This window comes from Nomascus leucogenys, chromosome 21, assembly GCF_006542625.1.
Source record: "Nomascus leucogenys isolate Asia chromosome 21, Asia_NLE_v1, whole genome shotgun sequence".
In the NCBI taxonomy this organism is placed as follows: Eukaryota; Metazoa; Chordata; class Mammalia; order Primates; family Hylobatidae; genus Nomascus; species Nomascus leucogenys.
In genome coordinates, this window is record NC_044401.1 from 71,454,520 (window position 1) to 71,473,140 (window position 18,621).

At 41.1% G+C, this 18,621-nt stretch overlaps 1 protein-coding gene across 1 annotated transcript in view; it reads left to right on the forward strand.

Annotated features, from left to right (window-relative positions):
• EOGT (EGF domain specific O-linked N-acetylglucosamine transferase) overlaps positions 1 to 16,669 on the forward strand; it is a 40,690-nt gene extending 24,021 nt beyond the window's left edge. Inside the window, exons 11-18 of the mRNA XM_004091775.3 lie at positions 4,013 to 4,105; positions 4,458 to 4,529; positions 4,657 to 4,743; positions 5,519 to 5,587; positions 10,510 to 10,571; positions 14,208 to 14,327; positions 15,522 to 15,624; positions 16,196 to 16,669. Coding sequence (XP_004091823.2) covers positions 4,013 to 4,105; positions 4,458 to 4,529; positions 4,657 to 4,743; positions 5,519 to 5,587; positions 10,510 to 10,571; positions 14,208 to 14,327; positions 15,522 to 15,624; positions 16,196 to 16,342 — 753 coding nt within the window. The 3' untranslated portion in view covers positions 16,343 to 16,669. The remainder of the gene's footprint in view (positions 1 to 4,012; positions 4,106 to 4,457; positions 4,530 to 4,656; positions 4,744 to 5,518; positions 5,588 to 10,509; positions 10,572 to 14,207; positions 14,328 to 15,521; positions 15,625 to 16,195) is intronic.
• Positions 16,670 to 18,621: the final 1,952 nt, after the last annotated feature.

Genomic DNA, 18,621 nt, shown 5'->3' on the forward strand with positions numbered 1-18,621 from the left:
GGTCCCCATGCTCTTTGCAGCCTAGGGACTTGGTGCCTTGTGTCCTAGCCGCTCCAGCCATGGCTGAAAGGGGCCAATGTACAGCTCAGGCTGTCGCTTCAGAGGGTGGAAGCCCCAAGCTGTGGCAGCTTCCATGTGGTGTTGAGCCTGCGGTGCACAGAAGTCAAGAATTGAGGTTTGGGAACCTCCACCTAGATTTCAGAAGATGTGTGGAAACACCTAGATGCCCAGGCGGAAGTTTGCTGCAGGGGTGGGGCCCTCATGGAGAACCTCTGCTAAGGCAGTGTGGAAGGGAAATGTGGGGTTGGAGCCCCCACACAGAGTCCTTAGTGGAGTGCTGCCTAGTGGAGCTGTGAGAAGAGGGCCACCATCCTCCAGATCCCAGAATGGCAGATCCACTGACAGCTTGAACTGTGCATCTGGAAAAGCCACAGACAATCAACAGCAGCCCATGAAAGCAGCCAGAAGGGAGGCTGTACCCTGCAAAACCACAGGAGCAGAGCTGCCAAAGACTGTGGGAACCCACCTCATGCTTCAGCGTAACCTGGATGTGAGACGTGGAGTCAAAGGAGATCATTTTGGAGCTTTAAAGTTTGACTGCCATGCTGGATTTCGGACTTGCGTGGGCCCTGTAACCCCTTTGTTTTGGCCAATTTCTCCCATTTGGAACGGCTGTAATTACCCAATACCTGTATCCCTATCGTATCTAGGAAGTAACTAGCTTGTTTTGGTTTTACAGACTCGTAGGTGGAAGGGACTTGCCTTGTCTCAGATGAGACTTTGGACTGTGGACTTTTGGGTTAATGCTGAAATGAGTTAAGACTTTGGGGGACTGTTGGGAAGGCATGGTTTGTTTTGAAATATGAGGACACGAGATTTAGAGGGCCCCGGGGCAGAATGATATGGTTTGGCTATGTCCCCACCAAATGTCAAGTTGAGTTATATCTCCCAGAATTTCCACGTGTTATAGGAGGGACCCAGGGGGAGGTAATTGAATCATGAGGGCCAGTCTTTCCCATGCTATTCTCGTGATAGTGAGTAAGTCTCATGAGATGTGATGGGTTTATCAGGGTTTTCCGCTTTTGCTTCTTCCTCATTTCCTCTTGCCGCTGCCATGTAAGAAGTGTCTTTCACCTCCTGCCATGGTTCTGAGGCCTCCCCAGCCATGTGGAATTGTAAGTCCAGTTAAAGTTCTTTTTCTTCCCAGTCTCAGGTATGTCTTTATCAGCAGTGTGAAAACTGGCTAATACAGTCTTGAACTCCTGGCGTCAAGTGATCCTCTCACCTCAGCCTCCCAAAGCACTGGGATTACAGCCATGAGCCACCATGCCTGGCCAATATGTTTATATTCTTATGGAAAATATACTCTCTGTCTCATATTGCCACCTTAGTGTTATCTCTGGAATTTCTTTTTAAGTCAGTACCTTTAGGGCTATCCTTTAGGTATTACATGGTATTCTGTTTAATGGATGTTTTGGAAGTTGGAGGCATGCATCAGTGCATGTATTCATTTCCCACCCCACCCCCCATCACATTTAGTTTTGTTTCCAGTTCTGTGCTATTTACTGAAATGTCACTGTAAACACATAACGTCCTTTCAATATACCTATATCTTCACATGCTTATCCTAGCATTTCTGTAGGACAGATTCCTTTAAGTGGAATTTCTAAGTCATAGATTATGTGCGTGTTTAAATTTGAGACACACTAAAGGAAATTTTATGTCACCTTGAAGACTATCCAAATATTCTTCAACATGAGTGTAGGAAGAAGCCCCTCCTTCCCAAATGGTGGATAATTTGGACTTGGGAAACATGGAAAAGAAGCTTCTGGAGGTGGTTCTTATTCAATAATGTATGACTTCCCTGAGGAAGGATCAGTCAGGATTATTGTATTTTATTATTAAAATTTCCTTTCAAACGTATTTTATTTTATCTGAGGTATTTTATCTCAGGAAACCATCTAGAATCACTTCTTTTATTTGCCCTTTATTTATTATTGAGCCAGAACAGGGACATTTCATTTTAGATGGTGTTGAGAAGGGCCTTTATTAGAATGGCATTGGAGGAACATGGAAAGAAGGCTTTTTTTTTTTTTTATTTTCACATCTAACAGATATCAATAACTTTGAAATAACTGTAATATGTGCAACATAAAATTTTCAAAATCTGAGAAAAGAATGCTATAAAGATAAAAAGACATGAACTTAATGTGTAACTATAGAGCTTGAATGTAATGCTATAGTGCATATTTCTGATTTCTATTGGCTGAATTTTTCAATCTAAGTGAAACCGTTTAAAAATTAATTGATCTTCTTCTTAGCTAATGGAGCTCATAATTAACTACTTTTCAAAAAATAAATGAGACTGGGTGTGGTTTCTGTAATCTCAGCACTTTAGGAGGCCGAGGTGGGTGGATCACTTGAGCTCAGGAGTTTGAAACCAGCCTGGCCAATATGGTGAAACCCCGTCTCTATCAAAAGATACAAAAATTAGCTGGGTGTGGCGGTGTGCGCCTGTAATCCCAGCTACTCGGGAGGCTGGGGCAGGAGAATTGCTTGAACTTGGGAGGTGGAGGTTGCAGTGAGCCCAGATCATGACATTGCACTCTAGCCTGGGTGACAGGGTGAGACTCCCTCTCAAAAAAAAAAAAAAAGCATGTGGTAATTATACTAGAAATAACTAATTCCTGCTGAGAGGCAGCTGTCAGATGGAACTGACGGCACAGGCTGGATTGAATCCCAGCTCTATAACTCAGCTGCTTTGCAATGTAGGCAAATGACTTAAAATGTGTCTCAGTTTCCTCATCTGCAAAATAGGGAAAATGATATTATCAACTCGTTAGGCTTGTGGGTGGCTTAATGTGCATTAATAATGTCAAGTGCCCAAAAGCAGTGCCTGGAACATAGGAAGTGTGTAGGATGCTATTATTATTATATAGAGTTGTTATTGACACCATTATTATTCATGGGAAATTACCACTTTTTATTCACTAGTCAATGGGTGGGGGGACATTTCATAGAATTACATATATTATATATATTTATGTTATGTTATGTTATGTTATATTATGTTATGTTATGTTGTGTGACGTTATTTTAGACAAGGTCTTGCTCTGTTGCCCAGGCTGGAGTATATGGCATGATCATAGCGCACTGCAGCCTTAAACGTCAAGGCTCAAGTGATCCTCCTACCTTTGCCTCCCAAAGTACTGAAATTACAGGCATGAGCCACTGTGACCAGCCTATATTTTTAATGTTAAAACTTTCTTTTTTTTTCGAGATGGAGTTTTGCTCTTGTTGCCCAGGCTGGAGTGCAATGGCATGATCTCCGCTCACTACAACCCCCACCTCCCGGGTTCAAGTGATTCTCCTGTCTCAGCCTCCCGAGTAGCTGGGATTACAAGCACATGCCACCATGCCTGGCTAATTTTTGTATTTTTAGTAGAGATGGGGTTTCATCTTATTGGTCAGGCTGGTCTCGAACTCCTGACCTCAAGTGATCTGCCTGCCTCGGCCTTCCAGAGTGCTGGGATTACAGCCGTGAGCCACTGCACGCAGCCACTGTTAAAACTTTGAACCCATTTTCTTGCTCTGAAATTTTTTTCCAAAGTATTTTTCATTCACCGTGATGGTTTTTGCACACTGAGCATAACAGAGTGTGTACAAACGGTGGCATATGTGTGTGTTGTGTGTATCTATAATTTGGATAAGATGTTCACAGGAAAAAACCCTGAACTGCAACGATGTGAGAATAAAAGAAGTTAAGGTAGAAAAATGGAACACTATTAATGGCTAAGAGTATAACTGTGATAATTATTTCTGATGATATTTCATCAAATTAGGCATTTGCTGTGGCCCAAGATGAAGATCCATTTTGCTTATATGGATTTTATGAACTTGCATAGGATTGTTAGTTTTTAACACAGGCAAATTCAGGTATTTAGTTGCATCTTTGAAAAGTCATGTTGTATCCTTTTATTGCCCTAAAACCTTGTTTTGTTTCTACTTTCAGAGTTCTTACGGATATGGTGACCTATTCTCCGACACATGGAATGCATTTACTGATTATGACATTATACATTTGAAAACTTATGATTCCAAAAGGGTACTGGAAATTTTCCTGAAATGTCTGAATATTTCTTGAGTGCAAATGACTCACTCATAAAATAAACATTTATTATGAGTTCCTATTAGCCATTACCACTGATTTCTGAATTTCTGAATTTCTTTTATTATAATTAGAATCCTCAGTGTTGTTAATCATGCAGCCTTCGAAAACTTTTTTCTATAATCTTTCCAAAAATATGAATTCTGCTCTCTTTGAGTGAAGTGGTGTCTTATTCAAGCAATGCAAAATGGAGATTAATTAAAATCTATTTTTCAAAATTATACGTGCTATTTTGGTGTGAAGGGTGCAAATTATATCGTCTTATCTTTTAATGTATCTTTGTTCTTAGGTATGTTTTAAAGAAGCTGTTTTTTCGTTACTCCCCCGCATGAGGTATGGGCTGTTCTATAATACTCCTCTGGTAAGCACATTGTCTACCATTAGCATTCATATTTACAGACATGCTAACATTTATACATCACTTGACAGTATCTTAAATTACAATACAGAAGTATTCATTGTGATATCAACCGGTGTTTTTATTTTAGATATCTGGCTGTCAAAATACTGGACTATTCAGGGCATTTTCCCAGCATGTGCTACACAGACTAAACATCACACAAGAAGGACCCAAGGTAATGGATACACTGTGGATTCTGAGGTGGGCTTGAGTTTTTTTCCCTAATAAAAATTGATACCACCTTTTCAGAAACAGAAATGATCAGGAGACCATGTTTTTGTGTTAACATTTTCTGGGGAGGCCAAGGCAGGTGGATCACTTGAGTCCAGGATTTCAAGACCAGCCTGGCCAACATGGCAAAACCCCATCTGTGCAAAAAATACAAAAATTAGCTAGATGTGGTGGCATGTGCTTGTAGTCCCAGCTGCTCAGGAGGCTGGGGCACAAGAATCGCTTGAACCCGGGAGGCAGAGGCTGCAGTGAGCCAGGATCATGCCACTGCACTCCCGCCTGGGTGACAGAGCAAGACTGTCCCAAAACAAAACCCAAAAACATTTTCTGACCTGGAGTCATCTGAAACCAGGTGTCAAAAACCTATAAAAGAGAAACTAAGGAACATTACAAGAATGTGCATCCTCCTGCCCTCCTTTCCCCGTTCATTGGCTGTGTCTCCCTCACCTCCCCAAATCTAACATACACAACCCCTGCCAGAAAATTCACCCACCTAACCAAACGGACAATGTAATGAACTGCTTTTTGCCTTCGGTGGTTGAAGTGGATACATTTTTATTCCCTGAGAGTGGTGAAGGAATCAGGCTAAAAACGAATAGTTCTATTAATGTATCCTGGTTGAGTTTCATCTTTTTGTGAAAATCACATTTTAGGTTCAGATGTTCATTCATCCACCCAGGCATATACAGTGTTGTTTTACTGTTTCATTTTGATTACAGGATGGAAAAATTCGAGTCACCATTCTCGCACGGAGCACAGAATACCGGAAAATCCTAAACCAAAATGAGGTTAGTTTTTGGTATGCATTTTTAATGCCTTCATATTGAATTCATAAAACAAATTGTGTTTTTTTTTCACATTACATTAAAAGCTTTGGTTTAAAACTATTAGTTTTGAGAAAAGTTTGATGGCCTATGCCCAGTTTATTTATTGCATTTGAATTTCTAGTGAGATTCAGCAAACCACCCATGAACAACCTAGCTTTGCCTTATAGTAAATGTTCATCTGCATCAACTCCACATGGAAAAAGCTGTCTGAATCTTGCCTTGACTGCAGTAGAGGGCATCCGGACAAACAAGTAGCAGTAATGTAAGACTTTCTTTTGCACAGTTGATGCAAAAGATGGTTGAGGCCATTAATCCTGTGGTATTCAGCAGCAGATTCGGTTGGAAGAATCTCTGTACATGACCATGTCTTAGAAACTGCATTTTCGGCATCCTGACTCATTTCAGTAGCACCAACTCATAAATTATATTTAGCCTCAGTGAGATCACCATGCGAGGCCACTACCTACAACATCATGGCCTGAAGATAGCCTCTCAGTCGTAAGAATTTATTCTACAGTAGTTAATTGAGCACCTGCTATGCGTCAGGCATGTTCTAGGCCCTGGAGATAGAGTAGAGCAAAGAGGGGGAAGGTGCCTGACCTCATGGAGCTTACACTGTAGAGGTGAGAGACAGATACGAAGTAAGTAAAAACGTCAATAAGTACGGTGATGTCAGGCAGTGATAAATGCTTCGAAGGATGAACCAGGGTGATTCATAGAGACTGGGGATGTGGATGGAAGGGGGCTGGTACTCACACAAGGGCATTCAAAGAGACACTGCTTAGACTGAGACCTAATCAGAGAAGAATGTAGCAAGAGAAAGAGCCTCCCGGGCAGAGTCACATGTATTCTAGTGGACTGAGCTTTCAGTTTTCTAGAAACAGAGAATACCAATATGACTGTAGCATCTTGAGAGAGGTGGGGCGATATCCAAGAAGTCAGGCATGGTGCAGGGAGGCCACAGATCATATCAGCCTCCTAGACCTTGGTGGGAGGGGGATTTTATTCCAGTGTAGGGGAAAACCACTGTGAAGTTTTCAAGCAGGGCGTTGTTGGCAGAATAATGTCTCTTCCTCCTCCTCCCAAAGGATGTCCACATCCAAATCTCCGGAACCTGTCAACAGGCTAGGCTACGTGGCATAGGGAAAGTAAGGTTGCAGATGGAATTAAGGTCCCCAACCAACTGGCCTTAAAGTAAGGGGTTTATCCTGGATTGTCCACGTGAGCCCAGTATAATCACAAATGGGCCTTAAACTCCATCCACTAGAAAACTTTTGCCTCGGCCTGGACAGCTGTTTTCTTCACTGGAGTCTTCTCACTGATCAGATCTGAGTTCATCATTTCATTAAAAGTGGGAGAGGGAGGCAGGAAAGAGAGTCAGAGGGGGAGATATAAGGGAACTGGGGCCAGAGAGATGTCACGTTGCTGGCTTCGAAGATGGAGGGGGCAGGCCTGTGAGTCATGGAGTGTGGAGGGCTTCTAGAAGCTGGAAAAGGTAAGGCAGGGGATTCTTCCCTGGAGCCTGCAGGAGGAACCCAGCCCTGCTGACACCCTGATGTTAGCCCAGTGAGACCCATGTCAGGCTCCAATCCTGCAGAACTGTAAGGGGATAAATTGTGTTGTGTTAAGCTGCTGAATTTGTGGCAGTTTGTTACAGCAGCAAATAGAAAACAGAGGGAGAGATATGAATTGACATTTATTTTTAAGTCATTCTGCCTGCAAGAGTGAGAGCAAGGAGATTGATCAGAAGCCATTATTGTGGCCCAGGGGAGAGTGTTTAGCCAAAGTGATGACAGTAGAGATGACACGGTAGATGGATTCAAGATATATTTTGGAGATAGGACCTATGATACTTACTTTTGGAATGTAAAAGTACAGTCACATTAGAGAAGGCCAGGAAAGATATCAAGGATCAAGTGTGACTTGAGGCTTTTAACTTGAGCAGGTAAGTAGAAACAAACTGGAAAATACGTAGTGAGAGAGAAGTGGGGTGGGGGGGGGTCATATTTTGATGGGTAAAATATTTTACACAGACTAATTTGGCTGCCTAACAGGCTGATCAGAATTATGTAATTAACATCTCTTCCTGAGATCCATATGGATTACAGAGGACATGAACATATGGCGTAATGAAGTGTTAATTGTAAGCTCTGTGGATGGAAGAAATGAGCAGTGTGTGTGTGGAGGGTGTGTGTGTTTGTATGTGTGTGTTTAAAGACCTAGAAATAAGAACGTATCAAATAGTGCAATGTTGGGTACACAAAGGGAAGCCTCAGTAGCCAACAGATCAACAGTATATATTGGTACACACCACACATAATGAGTGCAGTTGGGGGTCACGCATATTATTGTGTGCTCCTTTTGTACATTGTGCCCCCCGACCCTCCCAGCAAACCCATGAGGTAGGTATGGTATTACTATCCTCTATGGCTCAGTGGTTAAAAAACATGCCTAAGGTCACCCAGCTGGTGATTAGAGTAACGGAGGCGTAAGTCAACGTAGTCGGGGACTGAAACTGCTTTCTTAGAGTGTGCTACTACTAAAACAGCAAATAGATTTCAGAGGAGGCAGAATCTACCTCTGGCCCCAGTATATCAGGAAGGGGCAGGCGGAGGAACAGCATCAGGCCACTGCGGAGGTCCAGTAGAAAGGTATAGTGCTGGTAGATGCTTTAGTGCAGGCGTGAGGTTTTCAGATCCAGTCATGCACATTGCCCAGATGATGGCGCCCAAAGGTGAAATTTGATCATTCAGCCCCCAACTCCAAGCCAAAGAGCACCCAACTGGCTGCTTCTCTCCTGAGGATTGGATGTCACTAGAAAGGCAGCTCCCGGGCAGGGAAGAAAGCACCTTTGGCTATACTTTGATTAATAAATAGATAATACAACCCAAATGGCCTCATTAAATCTTGGCTTGTGGAATCCTGCCCAACTTCAGGGTTTGAATAGCTGTTGGAAGGGATAGGGCCACCTTTCTCGTGCAACTAGAAATCATGAAAAAGGGCATGCTTGCCCTGAGACCCTCAGCACACGTGATTCCTTTTATTCTTTTCTTTTCTTTTTTTTTTTTTTTTGAGAAGGAGTCTCGCTCTTTCACCCAGGCTGGAGTGCAGTGGCGCGATCTCAGCTCACCGCAGGCTCCACCCCCCAGGGTTCACTCCCTTCTCCTGCCTCAGCCTCCCGCGTAGCTGGGACTACATTCGCCTGCTACCTCGCCCCGCTAATTTTTTGTATTTTTAATAGAGACGGGGTTTCACCGTGTTAGCCAGGATGGTCTTGATCTCCTGACCTCGTGATCCGCCCGCCTCAGCCTCCCAAAGTGCTGGGATTACAGGCGTGAGCCACCGTGCCCGGCCATGTGATTCCTTTTATGTGGGCAATCTCATTAAAAGACCAAGGTTTATGCCATCTGCCATCTCTCCTGCAAAACAGAATTCTAATCTTCTTACCCCTTCAACTCTTTATAAGAGTTCAGGGGCTGTCTGGAGAGAGAAATTTCCAGTCATGACTCTGTGTGTGTGTTTGTGTGTGTGTGTGTGTGTGTGACACAGGAGGGGATTAAATCCTGGTCACTGCTTGTTGCTTTCTGTAAGCAGGACAATAGAGTGTACTGGTTAAGAACACAGGTTCTGGGGTCAGAAGACCTAGATTTATTTTTGGCTGTGCATTTGGGAGCTGTGAGATCCTGGGAAAGTTATTTCACTTCTCTGAGCCTATCTTGTCTAATTTGTAAAGTGGGCATAGTACTAATACTTACTTGGTATGATTTTTTTGTTTGTTTTTTTTTTTTTTAAACAGAGTTTTGCTCTTGTTGCCCAGGCTGGAGTGCAATGGAATGATCTCGGCTCACTGCAGCCTCCATCTCTCGGGTTCAAGCGATTCTCCTCTCTTAGCCTCCCACGTAGCTAGGATTACAGGCATGTGCCACCACACCCAGCTAATTTTGTATTTTTAGTAGAGACAGGGTTTCACCATGTTGGTCAGGTTGGTCTTGAACTCCTGATCTCAGGTAATCCACCCACCTCGGCCTCCCAAAGTGCTGGGATTACAGGCGTGAGCCACTGCGCCCGGCCACTGGTGTGATTCTTACGAGGATTAAGTGACGTAAACCTAACGACACTCTTTGAAATGCCAGCACCATTTACATGCCCCGTCAATAATACTTGGAGCTGTTGATGTTGCTGTTGCAGTGCAGTGCATGCCGCAAGGCAACATGATACAGGTGCAGACATTTCTGAATGATGGTGATCCCCAGTGGCCTAATTGTGAGGGACAGAGAACTATGACTATATTTTTGATAATAAATTAACAATGCTTTGTTACTTTCTGTTTGCTAGAAGAATAGTTGTTTTTCTATGTAGAAGTACTGAAAATGTTTCTCTGCCAAGACTTTAGTATTTTCAGAGGATGAGGTTTAAAGCACTAGTGGTTTGTCTGAAATGAGATAATGGATGGGACAAAAACTTTTAAGGTGAAGTCTGGAACATTTTGGGCATTCTGGTGCCCAAAAATGTGTGTTGAAAGTTGAGGGAATAATAAGCAAATGGTAATAACAACAGTTAATGGTTAGTGTGTTTCTGTGCCTAGCACTTTGCCTCCATGAATTGTCTTCTCCTTTCAGCCTCACAACAACACAGTGCGTTGGTATCTGAGGGAGGTAGAGTCGTGTGTTCACAGGTGGAGCCTGGATTTGAACTTAATGACAGTTCAGAACTATTGACCTGAATGATATTTATTTATTTTCTTTTTATGTGTTGTTGTTGTTACCAAATGATATTTAATATCTGAAATAGTATATGCAAAAAAAAGAAATTTTAGGACTCATAAAGGAAAAACAGAAGTGAAAGAAGGAAAAGAAATGCTAAATGTTTCTCTTTTTTCCCAGCTTGTAAATGCACTGAAAACAGTATCTACATTTGAAGTCCAGATTGTTGACTACAAGTATAGGTAAGTAATAGCCAATCTCAGCAGACACTGTCAACTTTTGCTTGGGTGAGGTCAAGGGGGCTAGAAAGCATTTTTCCAGTGGGAGCCATTGGCATTTATAGGCCCAGAAGGGACAAGTAGACACTATAAATGAATGAAATGGGCAGGTGAAGGCCCTGCGAACAAGGGCAGTTACTCTTTGGCTTTCTGGGGCCTGATGTTGTGACTCCATCTCCTTATTCAAAAGAAGTGATGAATTCAGGTTTTCATTTAAAATTTCAGAATTTTTTGTTTGTTTGTTTGTTTTTGAGACAGAGTCTTGCTCTGTCACCCAGGCTGGAGTGCAGTGGTGCCATCTCGGCTCATTGCAATCTCCACCTCCTGGGTTCAAGTGATTCTCTTGCCTCTGCCTCCCGAGTAGCTGGGACTACAGGCATGTGCCACCTTATCTGGCTAATTTTTGTATTTTTTGTAGAGACGAGGTTTCACCATGTTGGCCAGGCTGGTCTTGAAGTCCTGACCTCAAGTGATCCGCCTGCCTCTGCCTCCCAAAGTGCTGCGATTACAGGCAGGAGCCACCACACCTGGCCTAAAATTTCATAATTTTAAAAAATTGGCAGACTGGCCGTGATGGCTGACGCCTGTAATCCTAGCACTTTGGGAGGGTGAGATGGGCAGATTGCCTGGGCTCAGGAGTTCAAGACCAACCTGGGCAACGTGGTGCAACCCCATCTCTACTAAAAAATACAAAAAATTAGCCGAGTGTGGCAGCGTGTGCCTGTAGTCCTAGGTATTCAGGATGCTAAGGCAGGAGAATGGCTTGAACCCGGGAGGTGGAAGTTGCAGGGAGCTGACATCGCACCATTGCACTCCAGCCTGTGTGACAGTACGAGGCTCTGTCTCAAAAAAAAAAAAAATTGGCAACTAGTTCAAAATTTTTTTTTTTAAATTATAATTTAGGTTTTAGGGTACATGTGCACAATGTGCAGGTTTGTTACATATGTATCCATGTGCCATGTTGATTTCCTGTACCCATTAACTTGTCATTTAGCATTAGGTGTATCTCCTAATGCTATCCCTCCCCCCTCCCCCCACCCCACAACAGTCCCCAGAGTGTGATGTGGTGGAGAGGATGTGGACAAATAGGAACACTTTTACACTGTTGGTGGGACTGTCAACTAGTTCAACCATTGTGGAAGTCAGTGTGGCGATTCCTCAGGGATCTAGAACTAGAAATACCATTTGACCCAGCCATCCCATTATTGGGTATGTACCCAAAGGACTATAAATCATGCTGCTATAAAGACACATGCACATGTATGTTTATTGCGACACTATTCACAATGGCAAAGAGTTGGAACCAACCCAAATGTCCAACAACGATAGACTGGATTAAGAAAATGTGGCACATATCCACCATGGAATACTATGCAGCCATAAAAAATGATGAGTTCGTGTCCTTTGTAGGGACATGGATGAAACTGGAAAACATCATTCTCAGTAAACTATCGCAAGGACAAAAAACCAAACACCGCATGTTCTCACTCATAGGTGGGAATTGAACAATGAGAACTCATGGACACAGGAAGGGGAACGTCACACTCCGGCAACTAGTTCAAAATTTACAGATGTTATAAACCTAATTTGCCCTGCCTGCTGCCAGATTTCAACATCTGACTTAAAATTATTTATATGGGGATAATTTGAGGGTCAGAATAACATGAAATTTTAAAAAATCTTATCAAATATTTACATTTCTTTTAAAACTCTTAATACAACTAAAAGGCTTAGAAAGACAGAATATGCCTATTATTCACAGTTTAGGTAATTCCTATTGCTAGAATCACATCTTCCTGGTAAAAGTAGTACATGTTTCTGGTTGAAAAAGTCAAGCAGTATAGAAAAGATCAAAAGGAAAAGTGAAAACTTTTGTCTCCGTGTCCACCTACAATCACAGCTGTGTTTCTCAAATCTAACGCTATGAACACTTTCCAGTTAAAAGAAGTACACATATCTCAGCATGTGGGTATCTAATATAGATACACTTAATTTCAGAGAATGTAAGCATAGGCGCTTTGCACTTCATTCATCATACATTAGTTCATTTGTGCAATAAATCTCTATTGGGGACCCATGAGCTGGTCACCAGTCTCAGCAGTAGCAATCCCATTATGGCAGATGGCAGAGCCCTCGTCTCGAGGATCTCAGACACTGAATAGAGATAAATAGCAACCATAAAAACAGCTACTATTTATCAAAATGTACTTTTATGCTTACTTGCTTTATCTCATCTCATGCTTTCAACAGTCTTCTGAGTTGGCCCAGCTAGTCCCATTTTACAGATTATGTAAAATCTGCTGTGCTGAAGAAATGTCGCGTCAGTGTTGCTTGAAGAAATGAGTGAGCCAAGACGGGGCCCCCACATCAGTCCCAAAACCATTCACTGAGATGAGGCTGGGAAGAAATGGAAAGAACTGGGCAGGGCATCTCTGAGGCTGTATCATTGACTGGCTTTTAAGGATATGTTGTGGTTTCTCAGATAAGCAAGAATGACAACGAATTCGTACCTTGCCAGTCTGAGGGAAGTATTAGTCACATGTTGGCACGGGGATTGGTGAGTGCTGACCACAGGCGTTTCCACAACTGGCAGTGCAGGGGTATGTTCACCTGGGTGAATGGCCGTCCTTCCCTTGGCATCAGTTCACATTCCTGGAGAAACTGAGGCACACGTTCTCATTGCGATACGCATGCACTTGGAGCTGTCTTCCTTTTCCCGTGTGGAGTTTTTGTTGTTAGCTGGTGTAAAAGGGAATTCAGCTTCCCTTCTTAGATCCAAAATAATCTTGATCATTTATTTTTCTTTACTTTGGGTAAAGTGGGGCTGGGAGATCTCATTTCTTTCTGTTTAATCAGAGTGTCACCCTTATTCTAGCATTTCTCCCTAGCCTCACCTCGGTGAATTGTTTGGGGACTGATTTTTGGTTCAAAGTTTACACACTGGTTAGTGTCTTGGATTTAGAGAACACTTGTACAGTCCTAACATGCCTAAAATTGTGGATTTTTCTGTTCCAAAGGTAGGATAATACCCTGGTGGTATCTGAGATTGTTTTGGATGTACCCAGATGGCATTAAAAAACTTAAATCACACAAGGAGAAATGTTTCTTTTTAAAAAGTCCTTCTATTATCCTAAGGAAATAGTTTTTAATTTAGTGCTAGTGTGTCACAACATCTCTTTAACACTTGCCAATTTCTCTTTTTCATGAAGAAAGAGGAGGCCTCAGGCTCTGAGCTTTGTCTTGCAATAGTATCCGCCTCAATTTGAACACTACTTAGTTTGATTATATCAATTTTTACAATTTTGTTGATGTCATATGTCACTGCTTTTCCATTTAAGACAGATATTAAAGTTTCCTTTAAAAAATGTACTTAAACCTAAAAGGATAGGTGAGCTTACTTAGAAAATATATTAAATTATTAAGAAATTTATTAATTACTACAGTGCACTTGAAGTTGGCAGAAATGCTTCTTAAAAATGGAATGCAGTTTAAAATGGGCAATACACTTTTATAAATATCCTTACTGTGAATCATTAACTAACTCAACCTAAGACTTCTCTCTTCTCCCCATCTGTCTCATGTTATTCTGTATGTTCACAGAGAACTTGGGTTTTTAGATCAACTAAGGATCACACACAATACGGACATATTTATTGGAATGCATGGAGCTGGTCTGACCCATTTGCTTTTCCTTCCAGACTGGGCTGCTGTATTTGAACTGTAAGTGTTTGGAGGCAGTTTTACACTGAAGCAACTGATAATGCTTTTTATGCATGCTAAAGCTTTCATTCTGAGCATCAAAAGGCTTAATATTTAATCATTCAAAAAGAGAAGTCACATCATATAGACATCTGGAAAGAAAAAAGGCCTGCAGCTAAAAATACAAAGTCTGCAGCCTGCCATTGCACTTAGTAAGCCAACTACCCCTTCATCTTCCAGTCCCCAGCATGATGCGGAAGATGTGAATCTGTGGTTTCCTTATTGAGTTTGTTCCTGCATACCTCCCAAAGTCTGAGCATCTTCTTGCAAACAGTGTAGTTATTGTGTTAAAGCATTTATGTCTCATGCACAACATAGCTCCAAAATACAAGCCAACCGCTTCACTTAGTGCTTGCTGATCCCATACACAGGGAAACCGAGGCCCTTGGGTGTTAATGATTTGCCCAGGGCATACTTTTTAACTCAGTGGTTGGTTTGTGGAGACATGGCCTTCCCTCTCATAATAATTCTGCTATTGGCACTGTGCTCCATTTTAGTTCTTGAGACACTAATAGCACTTACTGTTACCTGTTTCCCCCCATTATGTCTAAATATCTGGATTCTATGGTTTCATTTTAAAAATGATTTGACTCTGTATTTAAATAGGAGGCTATTTAGGAAAAAAGTTGTCATGAACTTCCAGTGCCCTGCAAAACATTTCAAAAATGTATATGATACAGGTAGAGAAATAGCCAGATAATGGATTCTATCTCTATCATTTCTCCTATAGAGAGAGAAGGAAGGATGGAAGAAGGGAGAGAAATGTAACTGAGAAAACTCAAGCCTTAGAGTCTAATGGACCTGGGTTCTACTTTTGCATCCTTCACTATTTAGTTATATGACCTTGGAAGTGTTACCTATCCCCCTTGCCACTTTCATACATTTAAACACAGAGGTATTATAAGGTGATGTCAAATCCATAGGCAGCAGGCCCTATTGAATAAGGTCGATTCTCTCCGTTCCATGACGCTATTTTGTTTTTTAAAAGTTAAGTTCATTTAGTTCAGAGAATATTTTTACATTCTCTTCCTCAGTCTTGTTTACAACCTTTTACAAGGACATATTTGGGAGCTGCATTTTATTTTCACAGAGAGTTGTTGATTTGGCAAAAACCTTGGACAAAAGCCTCATGTTGTGACACCCTTGTGTCCTTAGGTACAACTGTGAAGATGAACGCTGTTACTTAGACTTGGCCAGGCTGAGAGGCGTTCACTACATCACTTGGCGACGGCAGAACAAAGTCTTTCCTCAGGATAAGGTAAAGTTCAATCACAAAACTTACCTTGCTTCATTTTTAATTGGTTTAAAGTATCCAATTATTGATACGAAAAATGGTTATTGAACTTGAGTGCTGCAAAGATAAACTGTTCTCTGGAATACTGAGTTGTTTTATTTTATATTTGCAAATAGGAGAAAAAGGGGAATTAAGCAACCTATATCTTTAATGTTATAAAGGCAGCTTCGTGAAATTTGGGCTTAGAAAGATCTATTAGATTATATAGAGAGAGGGGATCAACAAGCTACAGCCCTGTGGGCAAATCCAGCCCATGACCTGTTTTTGTAAAGAAAGCACAGTCATGCCTGTCTGTTTATGCACTGTCTCTAGTTGTCTGTGCCCTTCAGTGACAGAGTGGAGTAACTGGGACTGAGACCCTAGAGTCAGCAGAGCTGAAAATATTTATCATCTGGCCCTTATCGGGAAAAGTTTGCTGGTCTCTGATGTGGAACATAAATTAAGTTGCCTTAGCCAAAGTAACATAATTTTCCTGCTGTAGAGAAAACCATGACCTCTGTGAGTTATGGATTCGTGTTCTGGTTTATTTTCACAGGGCCACCATCCAACCCTGGGGGAGCACCCGAAGTTCACCAACTACTCTTTCGATGTAGAAGAATTTATGTATCTTGTCCTTCAGGCTGCAGACCACGTATTGCAACACCCAAAGTGGCCATTTAAGAAGAAACATGATGAGCTATAAATATGTTGAGTCTGTTTGCAAAAAGAGAGTGTTTCAGCACTCCAACACCCAGACTTAGAATTAAATCAGTAAAGCAACCTGTTATTTCCTATCCCCGAATTACCTTTGCTATGCCAAAACATACCTTCAGGATATTGTTATGTGTTTTATAGACGTTAAGTGTTTCCTGTGGTTTTTGTGTCATTGCTATTTATCAATAGCAATAATTTTGCACTGAAAACTTTTTATAGTTCAAAAATTGAGCATGGACTTCCCGGTATACTTTAACTTACTTTCTTTCTTTCTTTCTTTCTTTCTTTCTTTCTTTCTTTCTTTCTTTCTTTCTTTCTTTCTTTCTTTCTCTTTCTTTCTTTTTCTTTCTTTCTTTTCTTTCTCTTTCTTTCTTTCTCTTTCTTTCTTTCTCTTTCTTTCTTCCCTTCCTTCCTTCCTTCGTTTTCTTTCTTTCTTTTTTTTTTTTCTTTGGAGACAGAGTGTCACTGTCACCCAGGCATGATCTCAGTTTATGCAACTTCTGCCTCCCAGGTTCAAGCCCTTCTTTTGCCTCAGCCACCTGAGTAGCTGGGATTACAGCCTGCACCACCATGCCTGGCTAATTTTTTTTTTTTTCTTTGTTGAGACACAGTTTCACTCTGTCACCCACACTGGAGTGCAGTAGCATGATCTGGGCTCACTGCAACCTCTGCCTTCTGGGTTCAAGTGATTCTTGTGCCTCAGCCTCCCAAGTAGCTGAGATTACAGGCGTGCACCACCACACCCAGTTAATTTTTGTATTTTTGATAGAGATGGGATTTCACCATATTGGCCAGGCTGGTCTCAAACTGTGGGTTCAAGAAATCCTCCCACCTTGGCCTCCCAAAGTGCTGGGATTACAGGTGTGAGCCAGCACGGATGGCCCTGAACTTTCTCTTTTTAGGGATACCAAAGTTTTCAACTTTTTCAGCTTTAGAATTTGTAAATATTTTTGTAGAATATCATATGACTGTAATTCCAGAGTGTTCCAATTTGTTTATGATATATTTGGGTAAATTTACAATTGCTCTTTTATTTGCCATAATCTGGTTATAACGCTGTTTGTGGTAGGGAAGGAAAACATACAAAACATAACACACACACACACACACACACGCAGAGTTGTGATTCTCAGTACCAAGCTGTAGGACCATGTTATAGATCAGAGTTTAGTCACCTCCAGGTTATATGCATCAAGAGCCTGAATAAATCATGCCACTATATTAATTTATATTTACAGGTTTCATAATTAAATCACGTTTTCATAAAATGTAGCAACTACATGTGATGAAAGCAAATTAGAACATTCCGTAGGACTGTTTTGCATACCTTCTATCTGGTTTCCACTGATTCCTTCTTAGCCATGGAGAGCATTTGTGATTAATTAATTTATATATGAAATAATGGTTTCCATTTTATGCGAGTATTTGTAACTGCATATACCAGTACGTGTGCATCTACCTCTGTCAGCATGAAAGTATTCCAGTCTTTAATTTCAAAAACTTCAAATTAGCCTCATGAAGAGAATTTTTCCCTGTGAAAAATAAGACCAAGAAAAAACAAAAGACGTGTGACTTATTCAATGAAAGTGAAAAAGAAGCCATAAGAAAGTGTCAGTGATTAAAAAGAATATCTGAAATGTAGCCCCACTCTTTGCATGGGATTCACTTCCTACTGCTTATGAACTTTCAATTTAGTAGTCAGAAACCATGGATTCATTTGACTGCACAATGTGAAGTTTACATTTTATTAACACTTGAGTAGTCTAATTCAGAGACGAGTTACTTCTATTTTTAAAATAATGGAGTAGCAAATTACAGAATAGCTAAATAATTTTTAAAAACATTTTACAGTTGTAAAAAATATGCATCAGAAAAATGACACACAAAACAAAATATCTGGACCTTTATAGAAGATGCTTGCTGACCCCCACTTTAAAGGATTTGAACAGTCTTCTAGAATTGAGGAATATTTATTAAAATACCTATAAAGAAAACAGTGAATCACTGTAGCAATAGCTTTGATTCAGACCTTAAAATCATATAAAAAGAATTACAACATGTTACGGATTTTTTTTTAAGGTTTCCTGTTATGTTTACTTTTTTTTTTATCTTTTTAATTATACTTTAAGTTTTAGGGTACATGTGCACAATGTGCAGATTTGTTACATATGTATCCATGTGCCATGTTGGTGTGCTGCACCCATTAACTCGTCATTTAACATTAGGTATATCTCCTAATGCTGTCCCTCCCCCCTCCCCCCCTTTTTA